Source organism: Lepidochelys olivacea, assembly GCF_965140295.1.
Source record: "Lepidochelys olivacea isolate rLepOli2 genome assembly, chromosome: 6".
NCBI classification, from domain to species: domain Eukaryota; kingdom Metazoa; phylum Chordata; order Testudines; family Cheloniidae; genus Lepidochelys; species Lepidochelys olivacea.
The window spans coordinates 102,512,110-102,532,454 of record NC_140416.1 but is presented as its reverse complement, the minus strand read 5'-3'; the positions used below and the strand labels follow the sequence as shown (position 1 = coordinate 102,532,454).

The 20,345-nt window shown below is 38.1% G+C and overlaps 1 protein-coding gene across 1 annotated transcript in view; it reads right to left on the bottom strand.

The window, feature by feature from the left end:
• AK7 (adenylate kinase 7) overlaps window positions 1–20,345 on the bottom strand; it is a 63,509-nt gene that overhangs the window by 35,796 nt on the left and 7,368 nt on the right. The window contains exons 2-10 of the mRNA XM_084632384.1: window positions 18,466–18,654; window positions 17,487–17,595; window positions 15,611–15,705; window positions 14,905–15,015; window positions 6,826–6,909; window positions 3,137–3,225; window positions 2,446–2,536; window positions 1,536–1,613; window positions 216–365 (exon numbers count right to left, since the gene is read on the bottom strand). Of these exons, the coding sequence (XP_084488510.1) occupies window positions 216–365; window positions 1,536–1,613; window positions 2,446–2,536; window positions 3,137–3,225; window positions 6,826–6,909; window positions 14,905–15,015; window positions 15,611–15,705; window positions 17,487–17,595; window positions 18,466–18,654 (996 nt within the window). The remainder of the gene's footprint in view (window positions 1–215; window positions 366–1,535; window positions 1,614–2,445; window positions 2,537–3,136; window positions 3,226–6,825; window positions 6,910–14,904; window positions 15,016–15,610; window positions 15,706–17,486; window positions 17,596–18,465; window positions 18,655–20,345) is intronic.

Genomic DNA, 20,345 nt, shown 5'->3' with positions numbered 1-20,345 from the left:
ACCTGCAGAATTTCAGTTCTAGGGACAACAGGAAAAGTATTTCTTCTCTTTAGTTCTTCGGTCCTTCTTTCAGTTTTAGTTCCCAATATATTGTATTTGTCAGTTTATTTTGAAACTCTTAACAGCATTCCAAATATTGTCACTTAATGTATATTTATACACTCCTCTTTGAAAAATATCAGAGCACTTCAATACAGCATACAGGAAATAATTACCAGTAATTCCCGACTTTGCTTGTATTCTTTGAGGACTTGCCCAATATTCTCCACCAGTCCTGTCTGAGCAACCCACTTAATGTTGAAGTTCTCCTTCAAGAATACAGCTTCCATCCGCAGGTTCACAAGTAACATATCCAAATGTGTTTGCTAAACAAGCAAAAGTACATTTAATTGCACACAGAATTCCCTGTTTGATATTAAAGGGACACTGCCAAGTAGCTTAATCCCAAAATGTAGGTCTTTTTAAAAAAAAAAAATGGAGGGGTAAGGAGTGCTGCTTTACAAAACCAAAAATTAATATTTTCAAGATTTAACAATTTAAATGAAAACAGGTTTTATTTTTAATTTAAATATTCCCATGAAGTGTTGGAAATCCAGCCACTATACCACTGGTTTGTGATCATGCATGGAAACCAGAGAGTGGAACTTTCATTTTCTAAGCAGAGTGAAGGGCAAAAAGTAAACAAAGGGCCCTAATCCAAAGTGCACTGAAGTCAATGGAATGACTCCCATTGACTTTAGTGGGCTATGATTTAGGCCTAAAGACAAGAATTCAATTTTAAAATTTTAGTTTTAATAATCTAGCTTGTTATTAATGACAAAGAGTTAAGGAAATAATTATGTAATATGATTTTTATCTTGATAGTCTCTCTCCCAGTCCTAACTCCATGCTGCAAAGACTACCATCTGTGGGCATTTTGTTACTGTAACCAACGAAGCAGCAGTCATTATTTCCATCTCTCTTAACTCCTGAATCTATTCTCATTCAGAGATTTTAATGATAGAAGGACTTTTATAACACAGACCATATTCACCCAATTATCCTTGCACTGAAATATTAAAGGGACACATTCTAAAATGCCTTTGACAATTCATACTTAGTTTACTCCAAGCTGCTTGTAAGAATACAGAAACAATTCACATCTGCCACATCCTATTGACTAATCAGAATAAAAAATTTTGTAGCTCACTATTTACATCTTATTTCCTCTATAAAGGCTCAATTCTATGCGGGCCTCCTGTGAGGTGCTTAGCATCTTCAACTCACATCAGCTCCAATACGCCACTGGAAAGCCTCAGGATCAGGTTCTACATACTAGCAAAAACTCCTCATAATTCTCTATTATGTGGTTTATAACTTGCTTCTTCATTTACTTTATCTAATTATAGTTTATGCACTTTTGTTGACATATTTTTTGTGTAATATCTTTGTGCTGATGTAAACAATAAGAAAAGAATACATTGCATGGCATTTATATTTTCATCTCATATCCCTTCCTTAAAGAAGATATTCAAAAAAGGAAACAAAATACTAACCGTCAAGTCTTTGCTTAAGAAAGCGTTTTCTCTTGGAATCTTTTGGATTTTTCCTGGTCCAACATTTTTGCTAATGCACTGTCAGAAAACAATATTGTACACATATTAAATTGGGTACTCATCTAATCCATACTTCTGACATGCACAGCAATCTGAAGAACATGTGTGTACTAGTTCAAGTTTAGAGACATGGTAGAATACCTCTGCTAGGCTGTATATCAGATCTTTTTTGCTATCTGTACTGAAAAAAATAGTGTTGCAAGCTTTCTATTTTATGGACCACATCGTAAAGCCAAGAGCCAACCATGGACCTGCTTTATTTCCCAACACTCCCACTACATGATTCTCAAAATATTTTATTCTGCAGATGACCAGAAAAAAGGCTCTGAAGTCCATGGATTACCATCTGACAATCTCTGTCCTAGTATGTTCAATTTTCAGTGTCGGTAGGCAAATCAATTGCCAATTACTTCGAAAGCACTTTTAAATAATAGAGATTTAAAATCACCAGATTGCTACTTCACAGCAGGTTACTTTGCTGGATTCTGCTTCAAGGCATGTGATTAAACAAAGTAACAAACTATATTCCTACAATTCTAGGGAAAAAAGAATTTCAAAAAGACACTGACTGCCTAGTTACAGTATATACGAACTGGATGAAAACATAAGGTCGAATCCATCAGCCCTTTATCACAGTCAAAACCCCTTTTGAAACTAATAATTTTGCCTGAATATGGACTGCAGGACTGGGCCCACATTTTGCATTATAGGATTTCAAGACTAGTTTTTATAAAATTGTTGCACAGAATCATTCAGAGAAGATTCAGGGACTTTTAACAGAGTGAGGCCTAAGGATTTACAAGACTAAAAAGATACCTAGACAAAGAAACAAAATCTTAAGCTGTTTTACCTTAACTATGGCCTGAAGAGTATGTATAGATTCATCCACTGCCACAATGTAGTGAGTCCTTGGCCTATGGTCGGCTATATTTTGTAACACCCTGCAATATAGCAAATGCAATAAATGCCCATTAGTGGAAGGAAAAATATTGTGTCTTTAATATGAAATATAATATAGAAGCAACCCCGAGGCAAAGGGTATGAGGAAACTCTGAAGGTGAATATTCCAAAGCATGCTATTTTCATATTGATTTTTATTCGTAAGATAAGATACCTAGATATCTCAGTTTGGCCAAGACAATTCAGGAATATGAAACAATGTCTCTAGAAAATATACGCCAAACTGCTACTTGTCCTTTCTATCCTGGTTTCAAAAACTGTAGTGCAGTTCCACGTTGGTTCCATTTGGTTGACTGGTACTATGTTCTGGACATGGTACTTCTACGAATTTCTTGAAAGCATGGCCTCAATGTGCCTGTAAGTTATTACTTCCAGAAGGCCTATTTCATGTTGGAAATATTTAAAACTCCATTTGCCTGAAAATGATGTGCCAAAGTCAACTGCAATACAATGCCATTTTAAAATATAATTAAAAAAAAATGGTAGCAGCTGTTTGAAATCTCCACTGGTAGGTATGGTTTTGGTACATATATGGATACTAAGCATTTCTAGGGATGGCCATCCCTAAAAAGCATACTTACGCTGCTAAATCAACAACATGAATGGTTGGAAGAAAATTGTTTCCATCTCCAAAAACTGGTATTGCAGGAGTCTCACCAAGCCAAGCTGTCTGAAAATAAATACAAACGAAGCAGGAGGGTTATATTTAATTAGAGTTGCAAAAAGGAACATATGTACAGTTGGTGAAACTAGGTACATCCTGAATTTTAATGTTCAGTTTCTTGGATGTGAGTCTGAGCCACAGCTGAGTAATCAATTCTGCGAGCTGCTGATGTAGGCGAGCAGTCTACAAAGAGCCTACAAAGTTAGTGGGCATTTTTGACAAAACTGCTCAGTTTTGGAAAAGCTTTATTATTATTATTTTATATCTCAAAGGATATAAAATGAAAATAGAAATAAAGAAAGCTTCAGGGGCGGGGGAAAAAAAAATCACACTTTACTGAAAAAAACATTGTTCTCCTAATCCCCAACAGGCAGGCTGCATACTCCGTTGGGGTTCCATGATAGATATACGATATTGGGGGTTGGACTAGATGACCTCCTGAGGTCCCTTCCAACCCTGATATTCTATGATTCTATGATTCCCTGCCCCCTGGCTCTCCCTTCCCCAGCCAGCCTCCTCTTGCTCTCACATTCTCCCTCCGGCCTCCCCTCCCCACATCCACCTTTCCCTCGCAGGGACCCCCCCCACCACATTGTCCTTCCATTCCAACCTCGGTTCCCTCAGCCCCATAATTCCTACCTGCAGCCTGACTCCCCTGCATCGCCCCAAAATCCCTGTCCCCATCCTGCTGCCTGAATCTCCATCACCTGCCTCCTGCCACCTAAAGCATCCCTGTTCCCCCGACTGCCCACACATCCCCTGAACCTCTTTAGCCTCCTCCCTCTGCAGCCCAGGGGTGACTGAGGGGCATCGCTTACAGGGGTGGGGGGAATGGGAGGGTCTCTCTTACCTTCCCTCCAAGCGGCACCATCCCTGGGAGCAGGGGCTGGGGCCCGGGAAGGGGAGTCCTGGCCAGGCTGGGGGCTCTGCCCTGGGAGAGGCTCCGGGGGCAGAGCAGGAATGTTACTGTCTTACACTATACCCTTACCAACATAGGATATACTGGGATATAGTTCAAAAAGTGGGGAATGACTGAATATGATTTAAACTAAAAATCTGCTAAATGACTCAATGTGGCCATGTCCACACTACAGGCCTAGGCTGGCATAGCTGTATTTATAGGCTGGGAAGAATTTGATTTTTTTAAATATATAATTTCAAGGAATAATATCAATGTTTATTCTAAGCATTTTTTCTTGCACTATCGATTGAAATAGTCACAGTTGTGGGAAATTAGAGGGTGGGGTCAGACAATTATTTAATTGCAGTCTCTAGTAAGTTCTCAAGCAGCAACCTAATTTCCTTTTTTTCAGGGTTACTGGCCTATTGGATGGAGGAAGCTGTAGAACTGATATATCTTGATTTTAGTAAGGCTTTTGACACAGTCCCACATGACAAACTCATAAGCAAACAAGGGAGCTGTGGTCCAGATGAAATTACAATAAGGTGGGTGTATAACTGATTGAAAGACCATACTCAAATAGTAATTATCAATGGTTCGCTGTCAAACTGTGAGGATGTATCTAGTGGAGTCCTACAGGGGTCTATCCTGCATCTGATACTATTCAATATGTTAATTAATAACTGATAATGGAGTGTAGAGTAAGCATATAAAAGTTGCAGGTGACACCAAGATGGAAGGGTTGCTAGCCCTTTTTAGGACATGATTAGAATTCAGAAAGACCTGGAGAAATTAGAGAGCTGGTCTGAAATCAACAAGACGAAATTCAATAAAGACTAGTGCAAAGTACTCCACTTAGGAAGTAAAAATCAACTGTACAAATACAAAATGGGGAATAACTGGCTAGGCAGTAGTATTGCTCAAAAGGATCTGGGGGCTATAGTGGATCACCAGTTGATTATGAGCCAACAATATGATGCAGTTGCAAAAAAAGCTAATATTCTGGGATAACAGGAGTATTGTATGTAAGACACTAGAGGTAACTGTCCTGCGGTATTTGGCACTGACAAGGCCACAGCTGGGTCTGGTTTTGGGCACCACACTTCAGAAAGATGAGAGTTCAGAGGAGCGCAACGAAAATGTTAAAAGGTTTAGAAAAACAGACCTGTGTGGAAAGGTTAAAAAAACTGGGTATATTAGTTTTGAGAAAAGAAGACTGAGGATAGACCTGATAACAGTCTTCAAATATGGTAAGGGGTTTTATAAAGAGGATGCTATTCAGATGTTCTCCATGTCCATTGAAGGTCGGACAAGAAGTAATGGGCTTAATCTGCAGCAGGTGAGATTTGAGTTAGTTATTAAGAAAAACTTTCTAACTATAAGGATAGTTAAATACTGGAATGGTCTTCCAAGGGAGGCTGTGGAATCCTAGTCCTTGGAGGTTTTTAAGAACAGTTTAGATAAACACCCGTCAGGGATGGTCTAGATTTACTTGATCCTGCTTCAGCACAGGGGGCTGGACTAGATAACCTTTCAAAGTCCCTTCTAGCCTTAAATCTCTATGATTCCATATTGGCATAGCTATGCCAATACAGACCCCCAGTGTAGACACATCATGTGCTGTCAGAATGAAGAGTTCTTGCGGCACAGTAATACCATCTCCACAAACAACATTAGCTATGTCAACAGAAGTACTTTTTTATCGGTATAGTTGTGTCTCTAATGGAGGTTTTGCCAAAATAACTGGGTCAACTAGTGTGTGTATTTTTTTCACACTACTGGTCAAAACAATTATGCTGTGTAACGGTGCGCAACTCACCCCTGTGGCACCTCCTGCTGGTTGTCCAGGAATTAGCTCTTTTTACCAGCTCCAGAGCACCCTCTGCTGGTGTCCCGCCACTGCTGGCCCCCGTGTCCCTCCCGGACCACGGTGCCCCTTTATCTGGGGGTTCTGCCACAGCAGTGTCCCCTCACTCTCAGGGTTTCCCCTCCCCAGGGAACCCTCAACCCCCTAATCCCACCTTGCCTCAGCACCTACTGCCAGTCATCATCTAGCCCCCACTCTCTGGGGCAGACTGCAGTATAAGAGCCAGTAATCATAGGCAAGGGAGGTAGGACCTACTGCCTTTACCTAGCCCCGGGCTGTCCCTTCGCAGCCCCAGAACCTGTTTAGGCCCCGCGCAAGGCCCTGCAGCCTGGGGGTTTCCAGGCAGGAGCTCCCCAGCTCCTTTTGCCTTTCCCCAGCGCCGCTCTACTCAGGTAGTTTGCTCAGTCCCCAGGCAGCCAGGTCCTTCCCTCTCTACAGTCAGAGAGAGACTGCCTGAGCTCCTGGCTCACAGCCTTTTATAGGGCCCAACTGTGCCCTGATTGGGGCATGGCCAAACTGTGGCAGCTTCCCCAGTCAGCCGAGGCTTGCTGCTTTCCTCAGCAGCAGCCCCCTCGCAGCTGAAGCCCTCTCCCAGGACTGGTTTCAAGCCCTTTCAGCCCTGGAGCAGGTCACCACCCTGATACATGCTGGTATAAGTTTTAAGCATAGACCATGGGAATGGACTTCAAGAGGCATTGGATCAGGTGCTCTGCCTTGTTAGTAGAGACATTGAGCATACAGTAATACTGTAGTTAGAAGTTTGTTAAATTCCCTTTCAGTTTACTTTTAAGAACTGTGCAATATTAAACTAAACTTCACCAAAATTGAAAAAGTCTACCTTAAAAAAGTAGTGAAATATTCCTTCTTCAGCTCCATACTGAAGGCCTGAAGCAACAACATAGGTTGAAAATTTGTTTTTGTTCTGTGGAGTAAAACAGGAAAGTTTTAAAAAACACTATGAACAATGTTGTAAATTAAATTTTGTTGACTTACCGTGAAATTGCACTTGAATTCTATATATGGAATAGTTCACTTACATCACTTCAGCGTGGAAGTGAGATGAATTCCTACATAACTACTAATGGGGAAATAGGCCTTTTGCTAATACTGCCAGCAGAAACCAACAGTGAAACTAACAAGCAGGCTAGGAACTACCATTCCCAAAAGTATCCTGAATCCAAGTGAGATTCATCAAGAACAGACAGGCCACTCGTGCCAGTGGGGCTAATTAAATCTGCATGAAAATGATCTAAGTGCAGCTCTTCTTTTGGATGCAGAGGACGAGGAGAGAGAGGAATTAAGTATTTTATCAACATGTTATATCCACTTTTCTGAGATAACTTCTTTCAAGAGACTGAATTGTTACATTCCCATCCAGCATCTTTAATGACCTGAAAAATCAAAAGAAATTCTACTAAAAGTGGTAACATGGATAAATTGCTAAGGATAAATACAAAAGAATAGCTCAAAGTATGCAGGGACAAAATCAGAAAGCAGAAGCAGAAGTGACTGTCTATTTTTTTCACTATGAGGATAATGTATCTCTTGAAATCACTTTTACAGCATTTCAGAAACATATAATTATAGTTATAAACTTGACTTTATAGACAAAATACTACATAAAGGGAACCTGGTTTGCATATTTAAATAAGTAAAAGTTTACAATAACAAACAGGAAATATTTCTCAGATCAGTTGACTCTAACAACTTTTTAATAATTATTGGAATAAAAAGATTTTGAATCAGGGGAGATTAAAGATGGAATATTTACCATAGACCATTGAAATATGAGCTAGTGGGCCTTTGAAAGGATTCAGGACTTCTAAAAATATCTTTTCAGTGCCATAAGTCATGTGCATGAGAATGTATTATCCACCATTGTGACTATAAAAATTTTATTAACATTTTGAATAATCAAGCTGTAATCTTGCAATGTAGGTCTGCTGGGATATATTGACATACCGGTACATTGTGATTCATATATTTATGTAATATGTTATAGGTCATTGAGGCCTGGTACGAATAACGCGTGCTTGACATGAATACGTGCACTGTAAGTTGGCAACCTAAGCAAGAACTTAAGGTCAAGAACTATTAAAACTATTTGTGCTAAAACAATCTTGTTATGTTCAGAGAAAAATACGGAGAATCAGCAGAAAAGGAAACAATACCAGCTGGATTGATATAAAATTATACACAAATCGGAGGAAATGGCATGCCTTGGATAATGGCGGCCCACCCAGGATTGTCTCTTTGGAATTGTGTGGGTAGAAGGCTGAGTAAACAAAGGCAAAGAACTGATGACGTGATGAAATGGACTATAAATGGTGGCCTACGATTTCTGCAAATTGCAGTTGTTTATTAATCCAGAGTCCCGGGTGGATATAGATGTGGTTTTCGCCAGCTCCCCGCATCTTCTGATCTTATGATCAGAAGAAATTTCAACTGACCATCGGGACCATTCTGACCTTTGGACTCTGGTATAGTATGTTTGGAGTGTGAATGTGGAGTGAGTAAGGTTTGTTTTGTAATCAATAAAGAGCATTTAGAGTATTATATACCAACACCGTGTCCGGTACCTGCCTGCTCCCCATCCTGTAGGGAGACCTCTATTGTGGGTCTAACATGTGATGGAGAATGTGGAGGGGGAGAGATATTAAGGAGTGCCAGATTTCAAGACGGGGGGAGTGTTGGGGGAGTCCTTATTTAAGATCAATGAGGGTGACTCCTTTTTTGTGAAATTTGTAAGAAAAAAAAAAAACAAGTGGGAAGATACCGCATGGTGTTATTGTAATAATGTTTAAAACACTGTTCAGAAGAGAAGTAAAGGGATGGAAGAAGCAACCCTGTGGACTAAAGTTAAAGCCCCTACTCTGTTAGAGGAGGAGATTATTGCTTTTGAGATGTGCCCTTAGATGGAAGGTGCAATGGAACCAGATGTAATATTTGATACCATAGAAAACATGTTTGAGAAACATGTACAGCTGCACAAGCCTAATGCCAGTAAAAAGCAAACGGCCATAGTATGACTGTAGTGGCAAGCTGTAAAAAAGGCAATTGCATGTAATGAGGAAGTCCGTGCAGAGTTACAAACATTACAAGAGAATTTTAAAACTTGCCAGGAAAATTTGAAGCGGGAAGTGAGGCAGACACAGATCATGCAAACTCAGTTCGAACAAATCGGGAAACAAAATAGGAAATTGGAGAAAAGAATGATGTATTGGGAAAAGCTTAAAGCAGACAAGAATAATTTAGACCATCAAGTGATAGAAATGAAACAGTTAATTCAAAATTTGACTAAGGAAAAGGAAAAGGAGATCGCAAGCGTTTCTCACAGTTGGTGCAAGAAAACTATAGCAACATTGAAAAAGCATGTGAAAATACAGGAGCTGCAAGTTGGGCTGTGTGTCAAAAAGAGAGAGATTTGGATTTGTATTCCAATGATATTTGGTATGGAGAGTACCTGTGAGGGGGTCAAGAGAAAAGGGAATTTGATCAACCTCGAGAGGGGCTTTATACTAAGCTGAGGAAAGAAATAAGAAAATGGCTGGAAGAGCCTAAGACAGAAAAGGCTGTAGCAGTGATAAAATGGAGATCAACCATTAAGAATGCAGCAGGGGAAATACAGTCAGAGCAGACACAAATAATTCCTGCAAGTTCGTCAGACTTACAGTTGATGGTAAAGTCAGTAGGCCCAGTAAATATAAAAAAATTGACTACATGGCTAGTACAGTGGGCAGAGTTAGGAGGAACAGAGAATTTAAAAATGAGTAAATCTTATAGGTTTATCAAGGCAGTTACCACTGGAGAAATTAGACAGACAGTAGATTGAGTGAAAAATGCTTTGGAGAGGCAGCCAGCACACCAACTGATACCAATTTATTATGCTGTTAGGGAAAGAGATAGGTCAAAGACCCATAAAAGTGTTATCCAGTGCAGATTACATGAAGCCTGGAAATTTACCCAGGGATTACCTGTTAAGGAGAATAACATTGCAATTATTGGTTGAAGAAATACAATCAGTGACTAATCCCAGGGCAAAGGTCGCCAGACATGTCACAGCTGATTCTCTGATGGCAGTTGATTTGAATCAGAGATAATTTTAAAATGATGTGTTTAAAGGATTGGACAAAAATTTATTAGTGATGTCTACTAATTTGGTGAACCAAACAGCCCAGGATGAGGGGTTAACTGTTATGGATGCACTGGAGCACTGAATAGTATCCCAACAGATGATGAAAGGGCGAAGCCAGGTAAAAGGATTAAAACCCAGAGTACCTTTTGTTGAAGCAATAATATTCAAATGAAAGTGCTTGTAAATCAGGATACCGTAAAAAAGGAAGCAGCTGTGGTAGAGGACAAAACACCCTACAAGAACGTAGAGGGTGGAATAATCAAAATAAGCCCTAAAAGGAAGTAGATGTAATTCGGAATATCGCTTGAAGGTATTTAAAATTGAGGGGAGTAAATATGAATAAGTGGAATGGGAAACATACTAATAAACTGATCAAAGAAATGCAAAGGATGAAAGAAGAAATGTTTAAGGAGCAGAAAAAGGTTGTAGGTATGCAAGCTGAGGGTTCAGAGAAACCTGCTCGATAGGAAAGCCATGATGACAAGTTGCTCCCACTGAAAATGGGTCCTCAGGAGTGGGAGATGGTAACTAGATTAAAATGGAATTCAAATGGGAGGGCTAGGACAACTGTCATTGTGGGAGATAATGAACTAAAAAATGCCCTATTGGATAGTGGGGCTGTTGTAAATATTGTAAATAAAAGTTGTAATTTCTCTCGATATGTGTCAGGAGATCATTACAGCAGCCTCCTTTTTGGGGAAGGAGTAACAGGAAAAATGTATCATTCAGTAGAAATAGCTATACCCAGAGAGAGAGAGTGAGGGATTTTTGTTGTAAAAAACAAATGCTTCAGATAGATCAGGCGGCTGAGCCACTAATATTGGGGTCTCCCTTTTTGAAGAGGAGTTGGTTAGTTTTGTATTTAACTAATGAAGTTCTGTGGCGTGTACCTGGCTGTACAGAAAGCGTCCTGACAGCAGGGTACATTCCAAGAATATATGCTGCAGAAGCAGTGGAGAAAATTATACTGGATCAACAGGATGTGTGGGTAAAGAAGTTTCCCGATGTATAAATTAAAAATAAAGCAGGATGTGGTAAAATCGAAGCATGTGTTAAAATCGTGGGGGACAAAGTGCCATGATTAATGTATGTATGTAAATTCTTGTGTGGCTCAGAACAGTAAATTATGAAAAATCAAAAATAAAGTAATGTATTTAAAATTAATATTAAAAAATCATGTCCTGAAGTCTAAATGGGTTAAACCATTTTCCATCATAAATAAAATTTTACCTACTGTAGTACAGATTTACATTTAAAAAAAAAAAGTGGGTCCACACATCACAATTCAAGTTATGGCCTAAAAATTAAATAATGTTCCTTTTTATTCTTTTAGTTTATCTTACAAAGAAAAAGGAATGCCCAATTGCACCGAAAATTATCCTGTCTGGACCTTGAATTTAAAGTGTAAATACGGTGCTACAATTTTTGTAATTGGCTTATTGCTTATGCTTGCTTTGCTTTGCATTTTGTGCTTAGTGAAAAATTGTGTTGTGTGAGTTATATTTTAGAAAAATAATAGCACCGGCGCTCAAGCAAAAATAAAAAAGGTTAGTATAAGTATTTAAAATAACACGTCCGAAAGCATCAGACATTATTCCTATGGAATAATAGCCATGGCTTCAATATTAAGAATCCTCATAATTCAAAAAGGGTAAAAATTTCTGGCTTTTATGGTTTTTGAATATTTGGACAAATTTAGGGGTACATAAATATACATATGGAAGCACCTCTAAAATGAAGGTACGCATCAAAGGAAATAACACATTAAACTATTAGTGGAACAGAATTAAAAAACCAACCAAACAAAACCAAATGTAAAAAAAAAAGCCTTTTAAGATAAAATTTGAAATATGGTGGAAAGATGGCAAAAATGCGACATCCAAATATCTAAAGCCAAAAAATTTAAAAAAGCAATCAAGGTATTTGTACATACTAAGGGGGGAAGGTCAACTAATGTTTAAATTTAGTTATAATGAGAACAATCTAAATATAAGTACTCTGAACTGTACCTTTTAAAGTTTAAAATTTGATGTAGTCACCCTAAATGTCTAATAAATAAAAAATTGGCTAATACTCATGTAAAATAAAATAAGTCAATGGCTCTTAAATTATGAAAATATGGAGTAATGGCAAATCCTTCCATAATAATAAGATTAAGTTGCTTTAAAAAATTAATGGGAAAATGTATTTTCAGAAATATGGTCATTTTTTATGTTTATTAATCAAAAACCAGTAAACAGGATTGCACCAGAAATCATGGCAGATGAGCCATATAAAAAAAAAGTAATCAAAGCCCCAACTATTGTAAAGCAAACAATGTAGTTAAAAGATGTGCAAGTAAACATAAATGCACAACATCTGGAGTGCATGCAATATGCCTTGCCTTGATTACAAGCGTGGCAACAACAATGGGGAAACAGAACCATACAAAATAAAAAAAAGTATAGGAAAATATATGGTAGGTGGTACTGGTGCTGAAGCTGAAGTTTTAAACTCATTTAATATTAAGATGTTACAAGGGAAAATGTCAGCGTTGGGTAAAGTTTGGGGGCTATACAGACACATGTAACACAATTTTGGTGCACTATTGAAACAAAATATTAGAAGTGTAAAACTCCAATTCAAACAAGCCCAAGCCTTAAAAACATCTCTAAATGTAAATCTATTTGGTGCGTCTAAGATTAACAATAAAACTGTACTAGCAATACAATGTGTACAAATGCAAAATTATCAAATAGAACTGTAAAGTAAGGTTTGTTTTGTTATCAATAAAAAGCATTTAAAGTATTATATACCAACGTTGTGTCCAGTATTTGCCTGCTCCCCATCCCGTAGGAAGACCTCTATTGCAGACCTCTATCTGACAAACAGTGCTCTTCAACTTCTTTTGCAATATTCTTTAAAGCCACTAGATGTCACATTCTAGCCATGCAGTGGGTTCTAGCCCATGAAAGCTTATGCCCAAATAAATTTGTTAGTCTCTAAGGTGCCACAAGGACTCCTCGTTTTTTTTGCTGATACAGACTAACACGGCTACCACTGAAACCATTCTAGCCATTGTAAACCATTTCTGTGTTAGTATTTGTCTTGTTCTTTGTACTGAATGTCCCAAGCTGAATGTTGTCACAACAAAGACAAAGAGATTTCATGTGGTTATTTTTCAGACTAATTAACAAGAAAGTTTTCCTATCGCTGCAAAATAATGCCACGAGAAAGCTTTTCCAACATTCTTCTCTGATGCATGCACCAGTTTAAAAGGTAATTATATACTAACACCTTTAGTAGCCTGGTTAGGCACAGACTTAGCACATAGGAATAGCCACACAGATTCAGACCAGTGGTCCATCTATTCCAGTATATTTTTTCTCATAAGGGCCAATGTCAGACACTTTGGAGGCCAGGTGTAACCTCTGGCCCCCATAATGGGTAATACTGTGCCTGTGAGGGAAATTTCATAACATACATATCAGGGAAGTAAAGGCAATTTTTTTTGGCTTGCCACAGCACTTTATACAATATTGTTGATTGTCTTGTCATGCCATGGCTAATGTTCTGTATTGTCATTAGCCATATGAGAACCAAGTATGATTTGCAGTGCCATTCTCTCTCTCAGAACAAGGGGTGCTACACTTAATTCAGAGTAAAAATATTCATTTTTGGTGAGGTCATCATTCCCCCCCGGCCCAAACTAGACTGACTGATGTCCAAGCTTATGTACAGCCTAACCCTGTAAGATAGTGAGTTCCCCCTACAAAGAGATGAATGCTTTCATGTCTCATGGTGCCCTCATCTAAATATTTCTTGGAGGCTTTGAGCATCTTGCAAGGCCAGGTCTATACAGAATGAGTGGTTTTCCCTAGAGTACACACTTGTATTTCCTGGTTTCCAGTTTTCTGCTCTAACCTCTACAATGCTCTAAGGAATTTAGTATGAGCCAGGAGAGCAGGAATTGGACTGCTGTTATTATTATTTATATGGCAATAGTGATCAAACATGAAGAGAGACAGTGTCTTCCCGAAGGAGCTTAGCAATCTAAAAAAGACAAAGACAGATGAAGGGTGAGGGGAAAAAGTTATAACATGCATGCAAAGTGATCAGAGTGATGATATGCACACTAGGTGTTTGGGATGAGTATGTGGCCCTGATTCTGCAATGGAGTACACACAAGCCAATGAGGCTCCATGCAGACACAGCAGTCTGGCGGCACACAGCCTGTTGCAAGATCAGAGTCTGTCTAGATACTCACTGCTCAGAATTTATGTGCCCCATCACCACAGTATCTATCTGAGAACCTTCAAAGTATTTAAATTAGACATAACAATAACTTAGTAACTAACCAGAATTTATTTGCTGCTGTTCTTCTTTTCAAATTACACATTCTAAATTCCCTTTCCCCCACCCTTCCACACCCTTGTCTTTTCCCCATAAAAGCCCCCAACTCCAATTCTATTTCTAATATAACAAATACATGAACACATATCTTATGAAATAAGTATGATTTATTCATTGACTCAGTAAAACAGCATGAATTTGTAGTGGAAATAGGTTAATATAAAATAAACACACACATTTAAATCTCTAAAGGGTCAATTCCCTTCTCAGTATTTTTACACATTTCACATTACCACCACTGGGAGCTATTCACATTTATCAAGGAGTTAACATACTTGCAGAAATCAGTTAAACATTGCAGACAATTTCTATTATTAAGATGATGTTATTCTTCAGTTTAAGTAAAAAAGAACTGCATTCAAATAGGTTATTTTGTGATACAGTACTTACTGTTTTTCCAAGTTTGATAATCACTTTTTCAGCATTTACATGGTCCATAAAGTTAGGGTGAGGTTTTCTTCTGCGATAATCTTCTTCAGTAAAAGGAATTTCTGAATCATCCTGTAGAGAAAAAACTCTAAGAAAAATGTCCTACTTTCCTGAAAAACCATTCAAAAAGTTCTACATGGCTTAAAACCAAGATATTTTTAAAAAGTACACAGTCATTTTAAATTCAATTTACATTGTATATAAAAAGCCTCTGTTTTTAAACATGTATAAAAAAGAAACTCTCGAAATCTTTGAGAAAAAAATCAAATGATCAACGCTTTTAAAAATGTAGATGTATCAAAACTATTTAAAAGGAAAACAAGCATAACAAAATCTTGAAGTTTGCTTCTCACATCATTAACATATACAGTTTCAGAAAGACTTTAAATTTGTGAATGTCAAAAAGATGCTACAAAATGCCACACCTGGTTATCTATGGTCCCAATCCTGTAAATTTTACATGTAACTCCACACACGAATAGTCTATTTAATTAGTTTACTATATGTATACATATATAAACTCAAAGTTTTGCAGTCAGTGACATAGGTGCAAAAATCAACAGTGAAAATAAGTTTGCTGATGTTGACCATGTTCATTACAACTAGGGTACATACTACAAATATTTAACAGAAAAGAGAATATTCAGCAAAAATGAATATTACTTACTGGGTCAAGAGGTTTGCTTCGTGCCCATGTCATTATTGTTGAAACTAAGATAAATAACTTTCGTTTCTCAAAATGTAGTACCTCTCCATGTACTGCTGTATAATCAAAGCAAAGTGAATCATAGAATCATAGAATATCAGGGTTGGAAGGGACCTCAGGAGGTCATCTAGTCCAACCCCCTGCTCAAGGCAGGACCAATCCCCAACTAAATCGTCCCAGCCAGGACTTTGTCAAGCCTGACCTTAAAAACCTCTAAGGAAGGAGATTCCACCACCTCCCTAGGTAACCCATTCCAGTGCTTCACCACCCTCCTAGTGAAGTGCTTATTTTACTGTAAGCAGCATTACTTCTACTGTATTTATGTTTTCAAGTAATAACGTTCCACAATAACAGTTACTACAATGTTCAATGTGACATAACTTTTCCCCGCAAATAACTGTCATTAAGTTTGATATTAAATACATATTTCTTATTGCTTAGCAAATTAAGATAATATAATAGGATTAAATTGCCAGAAATTATCATCTCTTCCCTTAAGATATACTGTGAAAAAAATCACTTGTCAATAAAGATGAATCACTGTGATCTTGATAGCAAACTAAAATATGTATTGCTTTCATGGTTAGAATAAAACATTATAGAATTATTCTAATAATGCAGCCCCCTTATTTTAATCCAGAGCTAAATAATATAGTTAGGGTTAAGGTTTATTTGTTTTCCACTCAAATAACTATGATATGACCTATATATTTACACTGTAAACATGCAAGTATAATTGTCTTAAATGTTATATGAATACCTTCTCATTTTCACTGCAGGAATCTTTTGCAAAGCAGTTAACATGGGTTAAATTGTCGGGTGTATAATAGCAAGTGGTGGGTCATAATGGTTCTACTGAAGTTTTAAGTCAAAATATAGTTGAAATTGTTTTGCAAAATACGGAATCTTGATGTCGATATGAATGGCAAAGGGGAAAATCTTCCACCCAACTACCAACCCAAACAGATTAGCTGGGCAGTAGGCAGTTGTTTGAAGGAAATAAATGTCCCCTATCAGGTCACAGAGTGGCTATGGAGCCATTTGATGGAGGCTATTCCAGCTCAACAGGTAGAGAAGGCACCATGGCCCCTTAAGAAGCCCAGATGAGAGGAGGATTGGAGGATCTGCATAGCTGCAGATTTTTTCCTGTGCCTTTCCCCCTCTCCTGTCTTGTCAAACCCTCTACTTGCTGCATTGCAGAGTGTCCCCACAGAGTCCAAAGCAAAGCTATACATGAGCACTGTTAATAAAGGATGCATTGTACTGTAAACAGAATTTAACCATTTCACATTTTAATTGCATATCCAAATTAATATGTGGTCCAGCTGCTGTAAAGCATCTTGGTGGAAGATGCATTCTTTGCTGCTAGGAAACCAACAAGCCGGAAATGGAAAGAAAGCTATCTTTCTGATAATGAGGTTTGAGATATCTTGTCAAAAGACAGCAAAGCAAAATACGACTAGTAGGGTGAATGGAGAATTCTGATTTGATGGAGTTTTACACTCTGTGTCACAAATATGCTACTCTGTTCATTGAGAATAAAATGTACATTGATTTAATAGCTTTCCCTTTAAAATACATTTGTATTTATTTTTGGCTGCCATTGTCTTGTGACTTGATCAAAAGTTTACTGACTCCTTTGAAGTACAAATGTGTCCTATCCAATGTGTGTTGCAGTAATTAAAGTTCACCATTTCTCCATACTGCTCTTTCATCTAGGAACCCGGTTTCATATCATAGCAAATTACAAATCTCAATTTATTTAACTAAGTTTCTATTGCAAATTCTGATTGCTGCATAACAGGGAGTTTTCTGTTCAGTTACTGATTATACTAACCAGAAGCAGCCCAAGTAGCTTCTTCAATTTGATTTGCATCTTCAGTGATGTTATAAATAATGACATCACACTCAAGTAGGTGACCTAGAAGTTCTTCTCGAGTAGAGATCTGGAGAAAAAAAAACCCAACAACCCAATAATCTTTTATAGAAAGAATGAGTTCCCCTGCCCAAAATTGGTCATTTAGGTGTCTCAAGTCGGGCACTCAATTCTTGAGGCATTCAGAATAACAAGTCACTGCTGAAATCTTGGCTTCAGTGAATACTTAAAGCCATCATACATCTCACATTGCTCACATAATAAACAAACACATCATTTCCATGAAGTATGAAGAAATGGATAAAGTGGGGAGGAAAGACAAGGAGTTCAGTTTTGGCCATTCTAAGGTTAAAGTGATAGTGAGAAGGAGATGTCAGAGAAAGAGGCTGAGATGTCTGGATGTAGAAAGACAAGCTAGGAGTAGAAAAGTAGACAAGTGAGTCATTAGCATAGAGATGTCAGTCTATCCATGCATCTGATGAAGTGGGCTTTAGCCTGCAAAAGCTTATGCTCAAATAAATTTGTTAGTCTCTAAGGTGCCACAAGTACTCCTCCTTCTTTCTGCTGATACAGACTAACACGGCTACCCCTCTGAAACCATTCTATCCATTGTGGATCTGATCCAAAGCACACTTAAAGCAATGTGAGTCTTTCCATTAATTTCAGTGTTCTGTGGATCAGGCCCTTTGTGAGCTGATGAGATCACCTAGAAAGAGGCTGTACAGGAACGAGGGAGAATAAAATACAAATGTAGTACTTCTAAAAGAACACGTAGAAAATAATTTTAGAAATATATAAATCATACTCACAAGTCTACAATATATATTATATATATATATATATATTTTTATGGTTTGGAGTAATCCAAAGTTTGTCTTAAAGATGACCTAAAAAGACAAAAATATTTATTTACTACCAATTTAACAAGACTGTTACTCACTGTGTAAGTTTCCTGAGCAAAATCTGGTTTCATACTCTGTGCCTTAGAAAGAGTCCCCACTATTTGGTAGGCTCCCTCCTTTGGTTTACTGAGAGTAACATCTATAACTGACATAATTTCATCTTCTTCTTCTTCTTCTTCCTCTCCCACTTCTTCAAGTGATGCTCCAGCAACACAGTTAGATAAATACTACAACAAACGAGACAGAAAAAATGATCTATAAATAAAAGGAGACTCAGTTTAATATCTGTACACATGGTAAACAATTTCCCTCTTCAATATTAATGCACAATTTGTGTTTATTTCAGGTACAGTAGATACAGGGGTTCTCACAACAAATTTTTTGGTGGCCTCAAAATGCGGCCACCAACTCTTGCTGGTGGCCACACTAACAATTTTTCCTAAAATTCTTAATTAACTTTAGGAAAAATAAATAAATATGCACATACCTATGTCCAAATTATTGTAATTTATTAAATCTTTTTACAGACTCAACAATAAAAATAATGTACAGTTGTCTCTATTCTTTACTGGACCAGAACAGAAACACAAATAAGGTGTTCTGAAGGTTCTTGACTTTTTTGTTGTTGTTTCTTTTGCTTTTTAAAAAAGATTTGCTAGCTAGTAAGTCTGCTGCTGTGAAAAGTGATATTAACAAACATACAAATATCACTTTTCACAGCAGCAGACTTACTCAGTCCTGGCAAGCCCGGGGACAAATTAAGCCTTTGATGGGAAGGTCGATGGGGGGAACTGGGAGACAGGGAGATGCATGACAGGCCAGCAGAGGCAGTGGGCACCAGGGGTGATGCAGGGGGAGCCCCACAGCTGGGATTTAGAACTCCATGGCCAGAGCCTGCTTCCCGCCACCCCAGGACTGGAGCCCGACCCTACTGTCCCCAGGAAGGTGGGGAACTCACTAGCTGCCTGCTTCTCCAGCATTTGTGTCTCGGGGGGGCGAGGGAGGGGGAGTGGCAGGGTCCCCCTCAACCACTGCCCAGGAGGCAGTGGCCGCAAGAAAAGCCCCTGATGACCACTTGCGGCCACGGTGGCTGCATTTGAGAAACACTGCGTAGAACCTCAGAGTTACAAACTGATCAGTCAACCACACACCTCATTTGGAACCAGAAGTAAACAATCAGGCAGCAGCAGAGACAAAAAAGAGCAAACACAGTATAGTACTGTGTTAAATGTAAACTACTAAAAAAAAAAAGAAAGCAGCATTTTTCTTCTGCATAGTAAAGTTTTAAAGTTGTATTAAATCAATGTTCTGTTGTAAACTTTTGATAGAACAACCATAATGTTTTGTTCAGAGTTACGAACATTTCAGAACTACAAAGAACCTCCATTCCCAAGGTATTTGTAACGTTAAGGTTCGAACGTAATTTTTCACAGATTAAGATATCAGCTTTTCATTGATGTCCTTCAGCAATTGCTCACTTTTTAAAAAAAGACAATGCCTATGGCAGGAAATTATAGTTGCATTTCATTTAAGAAACACTGCTTCAAATTCCTTTAAAAATCTTGACTTGTTTACTTAACACCTGGGTAGAGATGAGCCAAGGGAGTGTTCTGTAGTTAAGATCTGGGATTTATAGACCAATCAATCAGATTTGAAAGTCCCAAAAACCATGTGTAAAAAGAAAAGGAGTACTTGTGGCACCTTAGAGACTAACCAATTTATTTGAGCATAAGCTTTCGTGAGCTACAGCTCACTTCATCAGATGCAACACGAAAGCTTATGCTCAAATAAATTGGTTAGTCTCTAAAGGTGCCACAAGTACTCCTTTTCTTTTTGCGAATACAGACTAACACGGCTGTTACTCAAAAACCATGTGTGTGATTCTCATGAGATTTCTGCCATCTTGGATTGAATGATC